The sequence below is a fragment of the Gossypium raimondii genome, chromosome 1 (assembly GCF_025698545.1).
Source record: "Gossypium raimondii isolate GPD5lz chromosome 1, ASM2569854v1, whole genome shotgun sequence".
Lineage (NCBI taxonomy): Eukaryota > Viridiplantae > Streptophyta > Magnoliopsida > Malvales > Malvaceae > Gossypium > Gossypium raimondii.
In genome coordinates this window covers 46,686,190-46,703,878 of record NC_068565.1, presented here as the reverse complement: position 1 = coordinate 46,703,878, position 17,689 = coordinate 46,686,190, and the positions used below count along the sequence as shown (strand labels likewise).

Below are 17,689 nucleotides of genomic sequence, written 5' to 3'. Positions count from 1 at the left end.
AATAAATGTTGATAAAATGTTGTTTTATATAGAGTCATCAGTGAGATAAAATCCGAGGTATACGACTAGTGTAATCATGATAATGTATTATCTTAACAAAATTAGTGCACGTAAGTGTTGAATTGAATCTTATCATGATTACACTAGTCGTATACCTCGAATTTTATCTCACTGATGACTCTATATAAAAACAACATTTTATCAACATTTATTATTAGCCTCAATTAAACTTAGGTTTGCATAGTCATTGTCGGATAATCATTTTAATTGTTGAAAGCCAAGTTAAGGCTATATTTTATTTCATTTAAATGATATATATATATATATAATATGTGGAAGGGGGAAAACCCTGGAGAAATTCCCTTCATTTTTCTAATTTCTCCGTGGTTATTGGGAAATATAATTACTAGCAATAAAGGCGATGAGAGTCGTTGTTGGGACATTGTAATTGTCAAAGAACCGAATTTGACTGTTTCCACTCCTTTTTTTCTATCTTTAAACCAAAAATTATGACACTAAAGTCTAAATTAACAATACATATAATTGTTCCAAAAAATGGATGTGACTCCACTTTTGATGGTATGAGTTGTCACTTCTCTCCATAATTTCCTTGAGTTGACTACACACCATTACAATTTCTTCTCTTCCTATCATTCAGTTAAGCCTTGGAAGGGGTCAAGGTGCAATCAATTTGATTTCCTCGTAGAAATTGAATAAATTATTTTTATATATGAAATGATAATATCCAGATAAGACTAATATACACTAACAATAGCAGTAATACTACAGAGTAATCTCTTTATTGTTAATCACTTCAATAATGCTTGATTTCTGATACAAGTATTGATTCCCCCCTGCCACTGGTTATATAGATCTAAGCTGCCATATGTCATCCATGTTCCACAAATCATCACTCATCTCATTACACATCCAGTTGCCTTCAGATGGGGTTCCTTCATAGAAGCCTACACCTGACATAGATGCAAAGCTGATACCCTCCATGCCATAATCATTGCTGTCGATATTGTAACATTGGTCAAGAGTTGTATGGCCATATACGTTGGAACCTGTTAGGTGTTGGGGAATTTCAGTTTGGTCTGAAATATTGTTGATGGAATCTGTGGGACAAATGTTCTGGGTGGTGACTGAACTTGAATTTGAAATGTCTGTGGTTTTGTTTGCAAGTGGGGAAACTGTTGGGAATGAAGGGACTGTGCAGCAGCTAGATAATTGAGAAGGAACTGAGCTTTGGGTGCACATTTCTTTCAAGTAAGAAGAAGAGGAGGAGGAGGAGGAAGAAGGTGAGGCCTGCTCCACTTTTTGAACCAATCTTGGCATCCAAAAACATCGAACCGCATCAAGGAATCTCTGGCTGTTGGACTCGATATTCAGTTGGCGTGCCTGTTTTTGCACCCTTGTTCTCCAGTAGTTCTTGATCTCATTGTCAGTTCTTCCAGGAAGATGCTGTGCAATTTTCGACCACCTGAAGTGACAAATAGATACCAGGTCATTATTAAACATTGATAAACACAAAAATGAACCTCTACAAGTACCTGTTTCCCCATTTGGAATGAAGTTCAAGAATCAAGAGCTGTTCTTGGGGAGTCAGGTTTCCACGCTTAATGTCTGGTTTTAAATAATTCAGCCACCTTAGCCTGCAACTTTTACCAGTTCTCTTGAGACCTGAGTGAGGAAGGATGAACAAGAACATAGGGTATAAGTATAACAAGCTTATAACTTGTACATGAGTTGATGGATGTGTTTGGTACCTGCACATTTTGCCAACATATTCCAACGCCCTTCTCCATGACGAGCAATGTAATGTGTTAGGAGAGTATCCTCTTCAAGGGTCCATGGTCCTCTTCTCAGCTCACTCTCCTCTTCTAGAGGAGTAGACATGTTCTTTGTATTAATAGGAGGCATAGCTGCTCTCATATTTTTGTGTTTGATAAAAAGGCTCAAAGCTATTGTTATTATGGGCAAATTTTGAAGGTGAAGCTACATAGTGAACTCAAATTTATAGGCTTCAAAGGGGTCTAAAACAATGTTCCAAACAACACCTAGAAAGTAGAAAACGAGAAAAAAGCATACAACACCAATTGGAGTTTCTGCACATGTGACCCCCTTAGAAAAATTCTTTTAGATGGGGTTGGCATCAAATTGTACAATCAGTCTATGAATTATAGGCTGCAGAGGTGGCGAGTAGCAAAGCTAAGAACAGTTCCACAAATGGGTCCTTTCCCTGTTCATATAAAAACACCAAAATAGTGAAAGACTTGAAATTGGAACATTCAAAGTATTATGATCATCAATCAATTGAAGAAAAAGAACCAAATCAAGAGTGTTAATGATCATTTAAATCAAGTACAAAGTGGGGTCATGCTCCTTTATATCACACTCTTAACTGTATGGACCTTAAAAGAGCAGATAAGTTCCCCATTCAACCGTGCAAACATACACTTTGCCAGAAAACCTAAAATCTAATTACAAATTAAATAATATATATAAAAGCCTACAAAAAAGGAGAAAAGGTGGCCTGAAATTGAAATCTATGGAATTTCTTATGCACAATCATTTCCTCCATTTTCTTTTTTTTTTATTCATAATATAGGGAAGGTTTCGAGTTTAAATGCTACAATCAAACAACTTTATTTTCGTTTAAATATCCTACTAAAAAGAATAATTTCTTCAATTTATTGGGTTTCTAGAGTCACTTCAGAAGAAACGTGGTTGACTGAACAAAATATATCATATAAATTATACAGCTAAACTAAACGTGGAATGATGGGGTTTTCCCTCATCAGAGGTAGGCCGCATACTGAAAGCATGTTAGAAAGTCTTGCAACAAGTAATAAATAATGCTAAATAGATAATAAAAAAGTGCTTTTTTTTAAATTAATTTTCTCTTAAATCTTTATTTTTATTACTAAAAATCTTTTATTTTCTAAACATATAACATTAAATATCTAAATTTGTAACCATTTTAATTAAATTTTATTATATAAATAATAATAATGAGACTATTGGTGCACTGTGCAGGCAAAAACCAGTGTTCTTTTCTTCCATTTTTATACCAATAAGTAACTTAAAGTCAGTGCAGCTAAATTTGACCACATTCAACAGTTCATATTTCTAATTTGCTAGATTCCTAAGACTAAAAAGGGAAATTTGAACCGAGAAAGTGTGGGGAAACAAATGGTGGTGTACATTTTCATTTAAGTTCGGATACTAGAATTTTTATTATTGGAAAATAAAATTAATATTTAAGATAACATATTTAATTAACTACTTATATTTAAAATGTTTAGTATTTTTTGAAAAAACTTAAATTTAAAATAATTTGTCTTTTTATTTTATTAAAAATCAAATTATTAAATTATTATATTTAAAATTTATCAAAAACAATTCAATATAACATAAAATATTATATTCATAAGACAAAATCTATTAAATTTCAAAACTGGAGATTTATTTTAGTTTAAAAAATCAAATTTGAGGGTTAGGTTGAGTTTTTATTAAAAAATTTTAAATTAAATTTACTAAAATGCTTGTGTTTTGATTTTATATATAAGTTTATATATTTTATTTATAATTATTTATTATTTATAAGACTTCACAATACGTGGTTGATTTATTTATGAGAAACTAGTATAATATAAAGGGTGTGATTGTTTCATTAAAAGTGATCTATAAATTTTTTTGTGTTTATTTCATCAAAAGTAGGTTGGTACATGGAAAATTATTTACTAGTCAATGAAAATTAAGCCTCTTTTCTCGTAAATTGAGTTACCATTTTAAAAAGCGTAAGTAATTTTAGAAAAACAACTCATTTACGAGTAATTTTAATTTTATATAAAAATTAGCTTGAATCAAGTCTAATATTACTATTATTAATAATTTTTATGTTATAGTTAAAAATATTAAAATATTAATATCAAATATGATAATATTTAATATTTTAAATACATATTTAATTATTTATATTTAATAATATAATAAATTATTACTAACTATCTATATTAATATTTTAATAATATATATATTATAATTTATAAATATTACTAATTAATGTTTTATAGTGTTAGGCCCAAAAATATCAAAAGAGGGTTGAATTGGTATTTTAGAAATTTCTACAATTTTTTTCTAAATGATAAGGAAAGTGAAGAAAAACTTGAACAATTCGATTTATAGTAGTTTGGCCCCAATTGCCTACCTCCATTACCTTGATATACCTCAACCAAGGATTTCCTAATTCACTATTACATTTCAAGGAAAATGTATAACATTTACAATCCTTATCTTTCTCACAAGGCTAAGATAAAACATTTCTCCTAGTTTGTTATGGCTTAACTAAAACCCTATCACTTTTGTAACTCAACTAGAAACCTTTTACAATCTATTTAAGGTTTTATACTTCAAAAACCTTAAGTATGCTCTTTACTTCAAAGAGAAGATAGGCAAACTAATAATGAACCTCTAATAGGTGTGTGTTTGCAAATTGAAGCTCTAAATACAAATCTTTGTGAGTGGGAAAGGATATTACAATACGCTCTCAATGAATATGTACAAGAGAAAATAAAGAATTCAAGACTTTTCTCTTGATTTCTATGCTTGAATGTTTATCTCTCGTATCTTGAAGTGTTCTTGAAGTGTAAATATAACAAGGGAAAATTTTGTATCTGTAGAAGTCTAGAAGAATGTTTGGGGGTGCTCTTTGACTTACTTATATTGGTAGAACTTTCTCCAAGTATCAATACAATTTCTCAGACTTGCATAAATTGAGTTTAAAACACTTAAAAACATTTTAGATTGATTCAAAAACATTTAGATAAATTAAAACACATTTAAAAATGTTTTGAGTACTTTTACAAATCTTCAAAATGCTTTGAAAATGTTTAACAAAATCTACAATAATTATTTTCACCAAATGACTTAGGAAATATAAATAAAATTTATCTTAAATGTTGTTATATCAAAAGTTTGGGAAATCAAAGCTAACTATCTTTTCCTTTTGATATAACAAAATCTATGAAAAATTTGCATTTTGAAAGACTCCTCCTAAATCATTTAGACATTTTCAAAACACAACACCCCTTAATAAATTATTCCTTGAAAAAATTAAGCCCAAATACTTAAACAAGAGCATAGAATTTCAAAAGAGATATGACAAATAAGCATATATAAGAAATTCAATGTAGAATCCGAATGCTTTATAAATCTCATGCATTTAAGCAATGCATCAAATAAGCATATATGTATGGACATCAATTGATTTACATAAGCATCTACAAGATAAACATATCTAAAACCAATGCACATGCAAATTTCATCTCTTTTTTCCCCTTTTAGTATATCAAAAGCAATCAATTTAAAGAATTTTTTTAAAAAATTTGAGGCTTAAGGAAAATAAAGATTGATACAAGAACACAATGAGTCATAATATATTCATATAAAGATCACTTGTATTCTCACAAGTAAACAATGAACTTCAAGAAGCAATGATATGACAAATAAGCATACTTGAAATCCATTTATAAAGAACATTTTATGCAAATAATTCTAAGGATCATACAAATAAGTCATAATTGCATCAAAGTTCATCTAAATTCATGCCTAATGAAATATAACATTGATACTTAAACAAAATACCAATTGTTAACAAGAAATGTCAACAAGGCATGAATCAAGAATCAAAGAATTGCATGTCAAGGATAATTCAATAAGTTCTCATGCAATTTTTGTTTCTAGTACTTCCCATTGCTAGATGCATATCCTAATGATTTTATCCTCCTTTCTAGATATCAATTATTAATGAATGAAATAAGGCATGAAAAGTACCATGGTGTCAAAAATGGATATCAAAAGCTCATCAAAGCTACAATGATACTAATTATGAAGAACATAAGAAGAAATTCATACAAGGTAGACTCCATTGAATGAGAAAAACTACATGAGCAAATAAGGTTCAGTTCATTCAACAACTATACTAATCATCACATAATATCATCATGCTTAAATGACAATTCTATAAAGCATGAGGGATGACAATGGCATCTAATCAATAGTAAAGCAAAGTGAGCAAACGATGGATACCAATGTGAGTGTGATGTGAGGGTGGTGATTATGACATTAGTACAAACCATATTTTTAATTTAAAGAACAAAATATGTCATTGCAAAGGTATCTAAGGATATATCAAGTAATAGCGAGATACCAATGAGGAGTCTTAAATCCTAAGTCCTAAGTTTAATCTGTTCCTAAGTCTAGTTCTAAAACTAGTTCTAAAGGTTAATTCTAAGCCTAATCATGTTCCTAAAGCATGTTCAAGTACCTTATATATAACTTAAGGCAATGGAGTAATCATAACTTAAATGAAGAGTTTAAGAACTTTATATTTTGTAAAATGGCCATCAAAGGTTCAAAACAAGATAAAAACATTTTTTTATCATCTTGAACATTTTCAACAAAGTTTAGTAGATAAAGCAAAGTTGTTCAAAAGATCTTCCGACCTTAATTTCAAGAAATCAAATATATATATTTAAGCATCATATTTTCTTGAAAAGTCTAATGATTTTCAATAAAGATCAATGAGGTACAAAGTAATTTTATTTTTATTGAAAATTTCAAACTAAGATATTCCCCCTAAGTATATGCATAAGTATCATACACCCTTATATGCTCATAGGAATCTAAAAATGCACTTAGAAACTGCTCAAGGCTAGATGCCTTAAGACATGTTCTTAAAGTCACGAGACATCTGTCTAAAAAATATTGTCATTGATGAATGCTTCAAGTTTTGGTGTTAAAATGTTAGCTTTTAAGTTTAGAAATGAAAAATAACTAGTTTGTAAAGTTTAATTGTTAGTTTTTGAATATAGGTACTAAAGTGTGAAAAATTCAAAAGCGATGTTTAATTTCTAAAATTATAGATAATAGAGGGCTGTATAAGGATGTAATTGAAATTAGATTAAAAATCGGAGCTTAGATTTGTATGTTATGGTTGTTTAAGTTTTAGGAACTAAATTAAATAAAATGCAAAACTTTAGGAGACATCTGAAACATTAAATTGAATTACTATATGATTACAATAGTCTGCTTTAAGATGTTTGAAATTGATAAATATAAATAAATTGTTAAAAGATCGAGCTTTAAGCTAATAAAAGATAATTGAGAAAAGGAAAATTTGCACATTAGTCCCTAACACCTTAATTGCTTGTTATTTTTCCGTAAGTTCATATGTGACTTACTTTATTAATTGATGATATATTTGTATTATAATTTTTTGCTTTATAGTTTAATTGTTATTATATAATGTTTTTGGCATCAAAAGGGTTAAATTGAAAATTATTAAATATATAATAGCATAGACAAATATGTAGTATCAAATGGTTATGTTGTGAGACAATATTAGTACAAGTTATACTTGTAGCCTTTAATATGGTAATGTGTGATGCTATGGAATATCTATATGTGAAACAGATATTGACTAGGTAGCAATTGACTAATATGAAGGAAATACTATGGAATTGAATGAATTGTAAATGGTTGAATGTTATATAATATAGGTTAGATTTGTACAAATTGAATTGGTATGATTTGGGTACCACATTGAGGTACAATGGTTTAGTTGAATGGAAATTAGTTGATGTTGAGCTTGATTATGAAATTGATATGTATATAGTGATATTACATAGTTTAAATGTATATGTATATGTTGAGCTTGATGTTCATCTCTTGTATCTTGAAGTGTTCTTGATGTGTAAATATGATAAGGGGAAATTTTGTGATCGTTTATAGCTGTTGGGGGATAGTTTCTAGCCGTTGGAAACATTGCAGACAGACTTGCGTCAATACAGCTCACAAAATGTAGGGGTAAAAGTGGGCTTGTATAGGTAGAAATGTACTTGCATGGGTATAAGTGACTTGTATCAGTAGAAGTCAAAAGGAATGCTTGGGGTGCTCTTTGACTTGCTTCTATCAGTAGAACTTTCTCCAAGTATTGATACAACTTCCCAAACTTGTATAAAATGAGTTTAAAACACTTGAAAGCATTTTGGATTGACTCAAAAACATTTGGATAAATTAAATTAAAACATATTTAAAAGATGTTTTTGAGTATTTTTACAAGTCTTTGAAATGTATTGAAAATGTTTAATTAACAAAATTTTCAATAATTATTTTCACCAAATGGCTTAGGAAATATAGATAAAATTTATCTTAAATGTTGTTATATCAAAAGCTTGATACATCAAAGCAAACATATAATATAAAATAAGAATATTTTAATTATATAAATATGAGTATTCATTTAAACCATGTTTAGCTTCATTTATCACTTCCAACTCAAATGTGTCACTATCAACTCTCGTATATGTAATTTAAATTAAGTTTTAATTAGACATTGTATATTATTAAGTTTATATATGATGTTAATTATTATAGAATATTATCTTATTATAAAATAAATTTTGATTGTCAAAAGAAAATGTAAATATAATATTTTGTAATAAATATATTTATATTGTGTCTGTGTCATTAGGAGCAAATTTAGAAAATGATTTCAAGAAAATTTATAAGAATAGGAATGATATTTTTATACAAAATTATTTTCTCAGTGAAATAAAGTGACGAAGGTAAAAAAAAAAACTGTTCCTTGCCATCTTTAAAATTACCTCTGATTTTAGGAGGTTGATGATAGGACCTCAAAATTGTCCATAGTAATTGAGCAATAGGGGTCAAGGCTATGAATAGATTGAAAAGAAGTTGAGAAAAGAATAGGATCCAAAAGAAGAGCATGAGAACCAATAATTGATGGAGTAGAGCTTTTGTAGTTTGTAATTTCAGAGAGATGGGAATTCATGCTTTAAGATATATAGTGTGTTGTTTATCTTTTACAATTTGAGTTGATTGATATGATCTGTTAATGGTGCATATGCCCAAAACACTCAAAACCCCACCGACTAGTAAGTAGTGGTACCATGTTAAGTATTGAGGACCCCAAAATTTAAGGGATACTTTAGAAAAAAGAAAAAATAAAAAGCCATAAGACCTGGTAATTTGGATTTATTATTGAGGATATTAGTGGCCAGGGTTGAAGATGAAAATGGAGAATGACAAAAATGTGACCTTATCTGCGGGCGCACGCGTGTTATTAAGGCAGTGGGGGACCCTCCCCGGAGACAAGCCATGACTGAAGCTGATTAATATGATAAAAGCACAGTGAGGGAAGTGATAAGGATAAACCCCAAATATTTGATCATGATTCGAGGACCTTAGGATCTATGATTTTAACTTAAAAGTACATGCATGATGTATGGTTTTTTCGTTTTTATTATTTTACAACATTTTGAGGTTATAGAATCCTGGTACTTATGACACGATTGATATGAAAATTCCCAAAGCTGAAATTCATTCTGTGAAGCACCCAGAGAGAGATAGAGCACGTTGGTCAGTTGATGCTTTGACTTGTATACTCGAATAATGATTTAGCAGGTGAAATTCTGCGCTTGTCAGTTCCATGTATTTGGATCTTAGCCTCATTATCATCACCTTTTACGTACGGAGAGAGGCAATTGATGAAAGAGTTTTTCTATGGCACATTAAGCGATGGAAATGGGAGGACTTTTGAGCGTCTTGGGTGATAACATTACGATGACATATTTACTTGCATCAACCAACAATTAGATATTAAATTTAACTGCATTTTTAAAGCACAAAATTGGTAGAAATATTATGGAGTTTCTTGTATAAAAAGTTAAATTATATTTTATCTTTTTTTTATTTAAAAAGTGAATAAATTATTCTATAAATGTTAGTTCAAAGAGCATATTGATCTTTTTTTTATGTGGCTGACAGAATTATTTTTTAATAGTAAAAATCGATAGAATTTTTAATAAAAATATTAATTTACTATTTAATTTAACGTACGTAAACTATTTTATCTATTTTCTTGATTAAAATAAATGAAATACAATCTAACCGTTAATATAAACAATTCCATAAAAACCCTTTAATTCATTTAAGGACACTTGGTGTCATCTAAATTATGCCAATTGCAGCTGAACTTTCATTCAGTTTGCGAATGTGGCCGACACCTAAAATTTCTTTGACAAATAAAAGCCAAGTCCCCAAGGTTTTTCAGTTCCTCCCGGTCAAACAATATTAGAAAAAAACAAGAGAAATCAGAGGAAACGTGATCAGTAAAAACCAAAGAGGATGAAACTTATGGTACCAAAGAGCAACAATTTGGTGAGCTAAAAAATAGTTTATACACAAATCATAACATTTTTGACATATCATATTCCAATTTAATATATTGGAAAGATTATTAACAGGTAATTGCAATGAAAATTTAGGATGAGAAGTGTACTCAGATATTCATTCATTGAATAATATTGAAATATTGGCAGTGTTCATCAAGAACTCTGGGTGTTTTCTTCACCAGTGTTCAATATATGAAGAACGCATTTGATAAGAATGACACAGGTCGTTTGGTAAATTTAAAGGATTGTTGCTTCTATTAAAGAGATTGATTTTTTTTTTCAATAAAACAGCACTGATAATAAGTGTTAGTTAAAATGATTACTCAGGCATCAATCTTTCTTTCTTTTTTGGTTAAAAATAGATAAGTACATTTAATTAAGGGGTTGATCTTTTCTTTTTCTTTCCATAAAATATATATGTAATGTAACACCCTATACCTGACTTGATTGTTGGGTCCGAGTTACAAGGTATCGCATTCGTTGCCGAAACAACTACGATCAAAATAAAGTTAATTCAAACCATTTAACATCCAAATGCAAACATTATAAACAAACAATATGATAAGTAAACATTCCCGGATTTTATACGAGCATACGAAAGCTCTAATACTAGTTTGAGATCGAATTAAGACCAAATTGTAACAAATTCAAATTTCAAGATTGATTTCGAGACGTCGCCAAATAATTTGTCACATCATAATGTCAGGCCACTCAATGTCGCGACGTCACTTATTGTTTTGGCCTGGTCTAGACGATGAGATTCCTCATCTAGCCATGATATTTCTCGTCGCGACATTGTAATATCATTGCAAGATAATATTTGGCAATCATTATAATAATGTTACCTAAAAGATTTAGCATATAAATTTAGTGAAAAAAATTTCTTCCAATCATTATAATAAAGGGGAAAAGTAATAGGGAATATCAAGTAGTTGCTTTTGATGTATCAAAATTTAGTAAAAAGTATCGTGGAGGTTCTTATTCTAACAGTCAGATTACATTTTGTTCTTTTATTTAAAAAATGAGCAAATTAATTTTTGTATGTTAGACTAAAGAGTCAACTATTAAAAATTGGTCTCTATACGTCAGCATAAGGTATATCGGTCAGTTACATAAGTTTTTAACCGTACAAATGGATGAATTTTTTAATAAAAATAACTAATTTACTCTTTGATTTAACATATAGGGACTATTTATTTATTTTTAAATAGAAAAACAAAATATAATCTAATTTTTAGTAGAATATACTTTTACCCTCAAGTTTATTGAACTGGACAAGTATTAGAGAAACTCAAATTTTATATCATTCTCACTCTAACAAATAATGTCGAAATTTTTTTGTGAATTAATTATAAACTGGTTTAGTATGAAGCCCAAAGAAAAGAAATGGGTTTTGAGAATTTTATGAGTTTAGAAATGAATTTCGAGGTTTTAGATTCAAAGAAGGTTCTCGAATTTTTAATATTTTATTTTATTTTTATATAAATAAGTAATTACTTGGATTTAAAAGTGTTCATAGTCATATGGGTCGGGCTAGATCGAACCTATGCGAGATATTTGGTTCAAATTTTCAAGTTTAGGCTCGGCCCAATCTAGTCAGTTCATATTTAAATTTTTTTAGATTAATTTTATTTATATTTTTGAAAAAAATACAATACACTAAATGCAGTAAAGAACATTAAAATAAAAGTTTTTGACACATTAAAAGTACTACTATAAATATAATAAATGGTTTATTATATTAAAAAACACAAATTATTAAATATAGTTTTTTTAAAGTTTATATTTTGGGTTGGGTTATTTAGTTGGATGATTTTTTTTAGGTTTTGGGTTTAATTGTTATTTGGTTAGTGATTTAATATAAATATAAATATATATAATTATTATTTAACATATAATTAATATAATATTTTTATAACATAATATATTCGGGTTGGGCCAAGCCAAACTCAGGCCAAAAAAATCTTGCCCAAGGTGCAACCTATACAGAAAACGGATCTTAAATTTTATTCAAGCCCATCTTTCGGGCATCATATTTTTATTCAAACCTTCTTATTTTTTGAGCGAGTTTGGGCGGGTGGCTTGACCCCTGACCAGGTCTATTTGGACCTTCTTTTATTATATTTTATTTTCTATAGTTATTTTAATATCAATAAAAGTACGACAAAATCTCTTTACTATACTTTAGATTGCATTTTACTTTTTTACTGAAAAAATTAAGTAAATTGGTCCTTGTACATTAGATGAGTGAGCAATACAACTCCTTCATTAAAATGTGCCATTAAATGTTTATTTTAGCGTTTTATATATAATAGATAATAACAAATTTAGTCCTCAACTTTTACATTTTTATTCAATTTGACCCTATTAGAAGAAAATACTATAAAGGCCTTAGACCAAAAATTATAAACAAATTAAACATTTAAAAGGCCTTAGTAACTAATTAAAAGAAATCAATCAAGTCCCTTTAAACATTTAAAATTATTTTTAAAAGATAAAATTATAAACAAAATTTATAAAAAATATAAAATACTAAAATTATAATTTTTATTAAAAGTAACAATACGGATCATTAAAATTGATTTTTTTAAAGAAAAAATTGAGATTAGATTTGAAAGAAGACAAAAAAAAAAAAATCATTCGAAAACAAAGTGTATAAAGTCAATAAACGGAAACGAAACTTTAGTAATTGTCACCCAAAACACGTGAAAGACACGTGATTGATTCTCATAGCTCATTTTGGTCTATTCAGTTACATGCAAATGTTGGAGAAATTACCCAACCTCATAACACTTTATGTTTCAATGCTTTTGTCTGATGCTTATAAGATTTTTTAAATCTAATCCCCATTTTTCTTTAAAAATTCAATGTTATTTTTAATACAAATTCTATAGCTTTAAAATTTTTGTTTATAATTTTTAAGATTTTTTAATAATTTTAGAAGGACTTTAATTTTTTTTTAAATTTGTTACTAAGGTTTTTTTGCCTCTTTAAAACTTTCTAATTTACTTCTAATAAAAAATATGGGTCAAATTGAATAAAGGTGTAAAGGTTGAGGACTAAATTTATTATTATACTTTATATAAAAAAACCCGGAGAGACTGTTTTGCTCATTCATTGCCCACTTCTTAAAATAAGGGCTATATGCAATCTAAGATATAATATATATAATATTAAAAAAATAAAAATGATATGTGGTGTATTCTAATAACGTCATATGGCAGGTCAATGTCGATCAACAATTAGTCAATATCGATCAATGGTCGATCAACGGTCAATCAAAGTCAACTATATTTCTTAATATTTAAATATTTAATATTATAATTTTTTATTTTTATTTTTAATTTAAATTTAATATTTTTATTTTAAATAAATCTAATTACCATATGGCATTTTTTAATTGGCCAAAAATAAGTCACATTATACTTTTCCATTGACCCGAGTGGCTTAACAGATTTTGTTAACAGTCATTATAAAATAGAAAAAACTGATACTTTTAATATGAAATTGAGATAAAAAAAAACTTTAATCTTCGACTAAATCGTGAATCAAAGCTTTCTTTTTTGTTGAGTTCGACATAGGAAAAGATGGAGTTATCCAAAGTGAATAGAGACCGAATCCCCTACAGGACATAAGGAGTGCATCCACTGGAGTCACCTCACAAATCCCAATAGGAGTGTGACACCTGCCTTGTTGCTACTAACTTGGTATGGAGATTGCAAGAATCCAGATGAAGGTTGCGACACAGACCTTGGGAGGTCACGTCTTTTGAAGCGGAGTTGAGGTGGAATTTTCCAACATTTAGGAGGTCACGTGGGGGCAAAATATGGAAATTTAAGGGAAGGTAATGAAGTGAGTTTATGTAACATGGCATGGAAATTGCAAGAATCCAAATCAAGGTCGCTACACAAACCTCGGAAAGCCGCAACTTTTGCAACTAAATTGAGGTGAAATTTGTCAGCATTTGAAGGATATCATAACCATTGTTTAAGAAGGTCACGATGTCTCAATGGATTCGAGATTGCTCATAATGACTAGTTAGGCGTAAAATATACAAATTTAAAGGAAGGTCATGACCTTTCATATATAGAATAAATAGAAGACAAACATTTGAAGGAGATAGCAACTATTATTGAAGGATGTCCCAATGGATTTGGGATTGTTCATAATGACCATCTAGGGGTAAAATATGAAAATTTAAAAGAATGTCATGACCTTCTTTCCTATATAATAAGACCCGTTCGAATAAAAGGAAGAAAACAACAAATGAGAAATAGATTGCTTGAATTATTATCTGCAGTAAATATATTTTTCGAGAAGATAAGAGATAACTTAGAAATTAATTTAATTTCTTTGGGAATATTATTTAATTGTATGAAATTAAATAAATATTGTGTCCAAAGTGAAAATTAAATTAATTAGTCATTGTAGTTATATTTTATTTGAGTAATTAACTTAATTTACGATAGATTCATTTATGGTAAAGTCGTCGTTATTTTAATGGAATTAGAATTAAGTTGTGTAAATTATTTAATTGACTTAATTGATTAACTAATACTAAAATAATTATTTATGAATATAAAATCTAAATAATTGGTTGGATAACTATAAAAGCTTGTTTTTTTATATATATATAAATTGAGATTAGATAGCATATATAATTAAATCTAATACAAGTCGGTGTAAGATGCCCATTTTAGGCATGAGTTCTATGGCACACAAGGAGTTCTATTCATTGGTGCCATTGACTTTTTACTCGTTTGGGAGTCCTAAGAAGATTCGATCCTCTATTAAATAATTATTTTTATGCTCACTTTGCTCAAATATATAAATCTTGTGATTTTTCCTATATAAATTGAGACTAGGGGGTGTTGAATTACATATATGCATGCTAAGGGAGAATTCTGTCAAAATTTAGTGAAATTTTATTTGAGTTGTTTTTCCCTAAACTCAAATAGATTATATTTTTCTAGTTTATCTTGTTTAAATTTGTGAGATTATAATTGCAATTTCATTGGCAGTTATAATTCAAATTTAGAAAATAAATTTTGATTTTAGACCCACACTTTAAAAGAAGTTAACTTACCCCCTTGCGTAGTCTCAGTTTTCATCTTGCGTTCGACTCTTTGCATTAAAACCCACTCTCTAAATATCGGAGAGTTCAAGAATAGCGGAAAAGATTATTTGCTTGAAAGCTTGAAGGATTTGAATTCCAATTGAATCGTTCGACAAATCCAACACATTCCTAGGAGCCAAATTACATTTTGAGCATCTCCTTAAGCTCGAAAACACATGTACTGTATTTGATTTATTACTATAGATATCAATATAAATATACCGTTTTATGAAAAATTTTAATATTTCGTTGTGTCACCTAAAACATTTTCATTTCCAAAATTGACGTCAGAGCCTAGGTCATGTTATGTCTATTAGTATAAATTGATGATTTGATTGATCTCTTTTTCTCTTTTGTGATTAAATTAATAGAAAGTGGCATTCTTAATCTATTGCATGTATAAATTGTGTGTGAATGGATGCGTAAATTATAAAACTATTATTATATAATTTTGCGAAGGTTGTGGTTCCTAGAATTACAATGGTTGTATTTATGTTATTTTTGGATATGTAATTAGTTTGTGGATTATTATCTCTATGTAGGTTTTAATTTATTGTAATTAGAGAATATTGAAAGTTGACACCCTCTTTAGGGAACATCGGGTTTTGGTCAGGTATGTATTTGATCTAGTTTTTCATTTTTAATTAAAGTGAAAATTTTGATTGTTCATACAATCGAAGTTTTAGACATCATGGAAAAGTTCAATTTAAAAAAACAAGATCAAGATTAATGGGATATGAAAATTCAACATATTTCCAATCTTGAAAGTAAAAAATTAGGGTTTCATTCTTTGAACCATATTTGAAACTATTTCCGATTCTATGAATTGGGTGTGCCTTGACTTTTCTGGAAGACTCTAAGGTGGACTTGTTTTGGGATTGAATTCAAGCATTATAGATTTTGAAGAAACCATATGTTAAAGTTTTCAAAATCACTTCTAAGGGTTCTAGGAATCTAAAAGTCGACTCCTAAGGTGTTCTTTTCCCATTTGTTTTTCGTAAATTTTTGGTTTATGATGGAAACAAGTTTTGATAAAGATTAGATGAGTTTGTGTGGCTGAATGATGGAATGATCAACTATTTAGAGAACTTGATGACCTAAAGAATTCTTTTGAGTAAACTTTGTAACCTACTTGTTTTCTTTTTCTTATTCTTAGAATAAAACCATGGAAACCTTTGGTTGGTCAGAGTCGATTTTATTTTCAATTGTTAGATAGATGTTGTTTATATTTGCATGATTGAATGATTAATGAAATCGATAAACATGCCATGCTTATATGATAAGAATGTCATTTAGATTAGGAAAAATGTCACTTGATATTATCTATGCATTTAATGATCCCTGAAACCAAATTGAAAATTTTGCATATGTTTTAAAATATTGACTGCGAGAGGGTCTGTTAGAATTAAGTGACCTGAATCCTTATTTAAATAAAATACAATGGTAAAATAAAATAAAAGTAAAATCCATATAGAATTACACTTCTTTTATTTTATTTTAGAATAAGGTTTTTTAAACCTTATTAAACTCCATCTATTTGATATTGATTAGAATAAGGTGTTTTAATCTTGCTACACTCCTATTAGTATATGGTTTTACAAGCCTATAAAATAGGCATAGTCTATTCCTCTTGTAATTATTCGAATTCGACATAGTGAATTTTCTTCTCCTTTGCTCGTGGTTTTTTCCCGAAAGGATTTTCATGTAAAAATCTGTGTCTTCTTTATTTTTATTTCTCTTTTCTTTAAGATATATAGATTACGGTAATGACATCTTTGAAGTATGAAATTATGCTGTTGAATCGTAACACCAGATTTGCGTTGTGGCAGATTAAGATGGAAGCAGTTCTTGCGCAGATGGATCTGGAGGATGCCTTGCTAGGGATAGATAAGATGCCTTCGACATTAACGGATGAAGAGAAGAAGCGTAAGGATTGAAAGGCGTTAACATAATTATATCTGTATTTGTCTAACGAAATTTTGTAGGATGTGATGAAGGAGAAGACCACCGCTGCATTATGGAAGAGGTTGAAACAAATATGTATGTCGAAAACTCTAACCAGCAAGTTGCATATGAAGCAACGTCTTTATGCTCATCGTTGGGAGGAAGGTACGTATGTGCACGAACACTTAACAGTGTTTAAAGAAATTCTCTCAAACTTGGAGGCCATGGAGGTTTAGTATGATAAGGAAGATCTAGGGTTGATTCTATTTTGTTCGTTTCTCCCATCTTATTCAACCTTTAGAAACACGATTTTATATAGCCGCGAGTCTTTCACAGTTGATGAGGTTTATGATTCTTTGACCTTGTA

General features: G+C 29.0%; 1 protein-coding gene across 1 annotated transcript; it reads right to left on the bottom strand.

The window, feature by feature from the left end:
* Window positions 1-679: 679 nt before the first annotated feature.
* LOC105786121 (MYB-like transcription factor EOBI) lies at window positions 680-2,128 on the bottom strand. Its single transcript, XM_012612431.2, has 3 exons — window positions 1,770-2,128; window positions 1,554-1,683; window positions 680-1,483 (listed from the first exon to the last, which is right to left on the bottom strand). Exons 1-3 carry the CDS (start codon window positions 1,933-1,935, stop codon window positions 865-867), a joined length of 915 nt encoding a protein of 304 aa, XP_012467885.1. The 5' UTR covers window positions 1,936-2,128; the 3' UTR covers window positions 680-864.
* Between the last annotated feature and the right edge of the window lie 15,561 nt (window positions 2,129-17,689).

What these genes read in the sequence shown, in the direction of transcription:
- LOC105786121 (XM_012612431.2), bottom strand. Translation starts at nt 1,935, where the DNA reads ATGAGAGCAGCTATGCCTCCTATTAATACAAAGAACATGTCTACTCCT. An exon ending in TATGTTGGCAAAATGTGCAG is followed by an intron (nt 1,684 to 1,769) that starts GTACCAAACACA and finishes TTCCTCACTCAG; the next exon opens with GTCTCAAGAGAACTGGTAAA. An exon ending in CATTCCAAATGGGGAAACAG is followed by an intron (nt 1,484 to 1,553) that starts GTACTTGTAGAG and finishes TTGTCACTTCAG; the next exon opens with GTGGTCGAAAATTGCACAGC.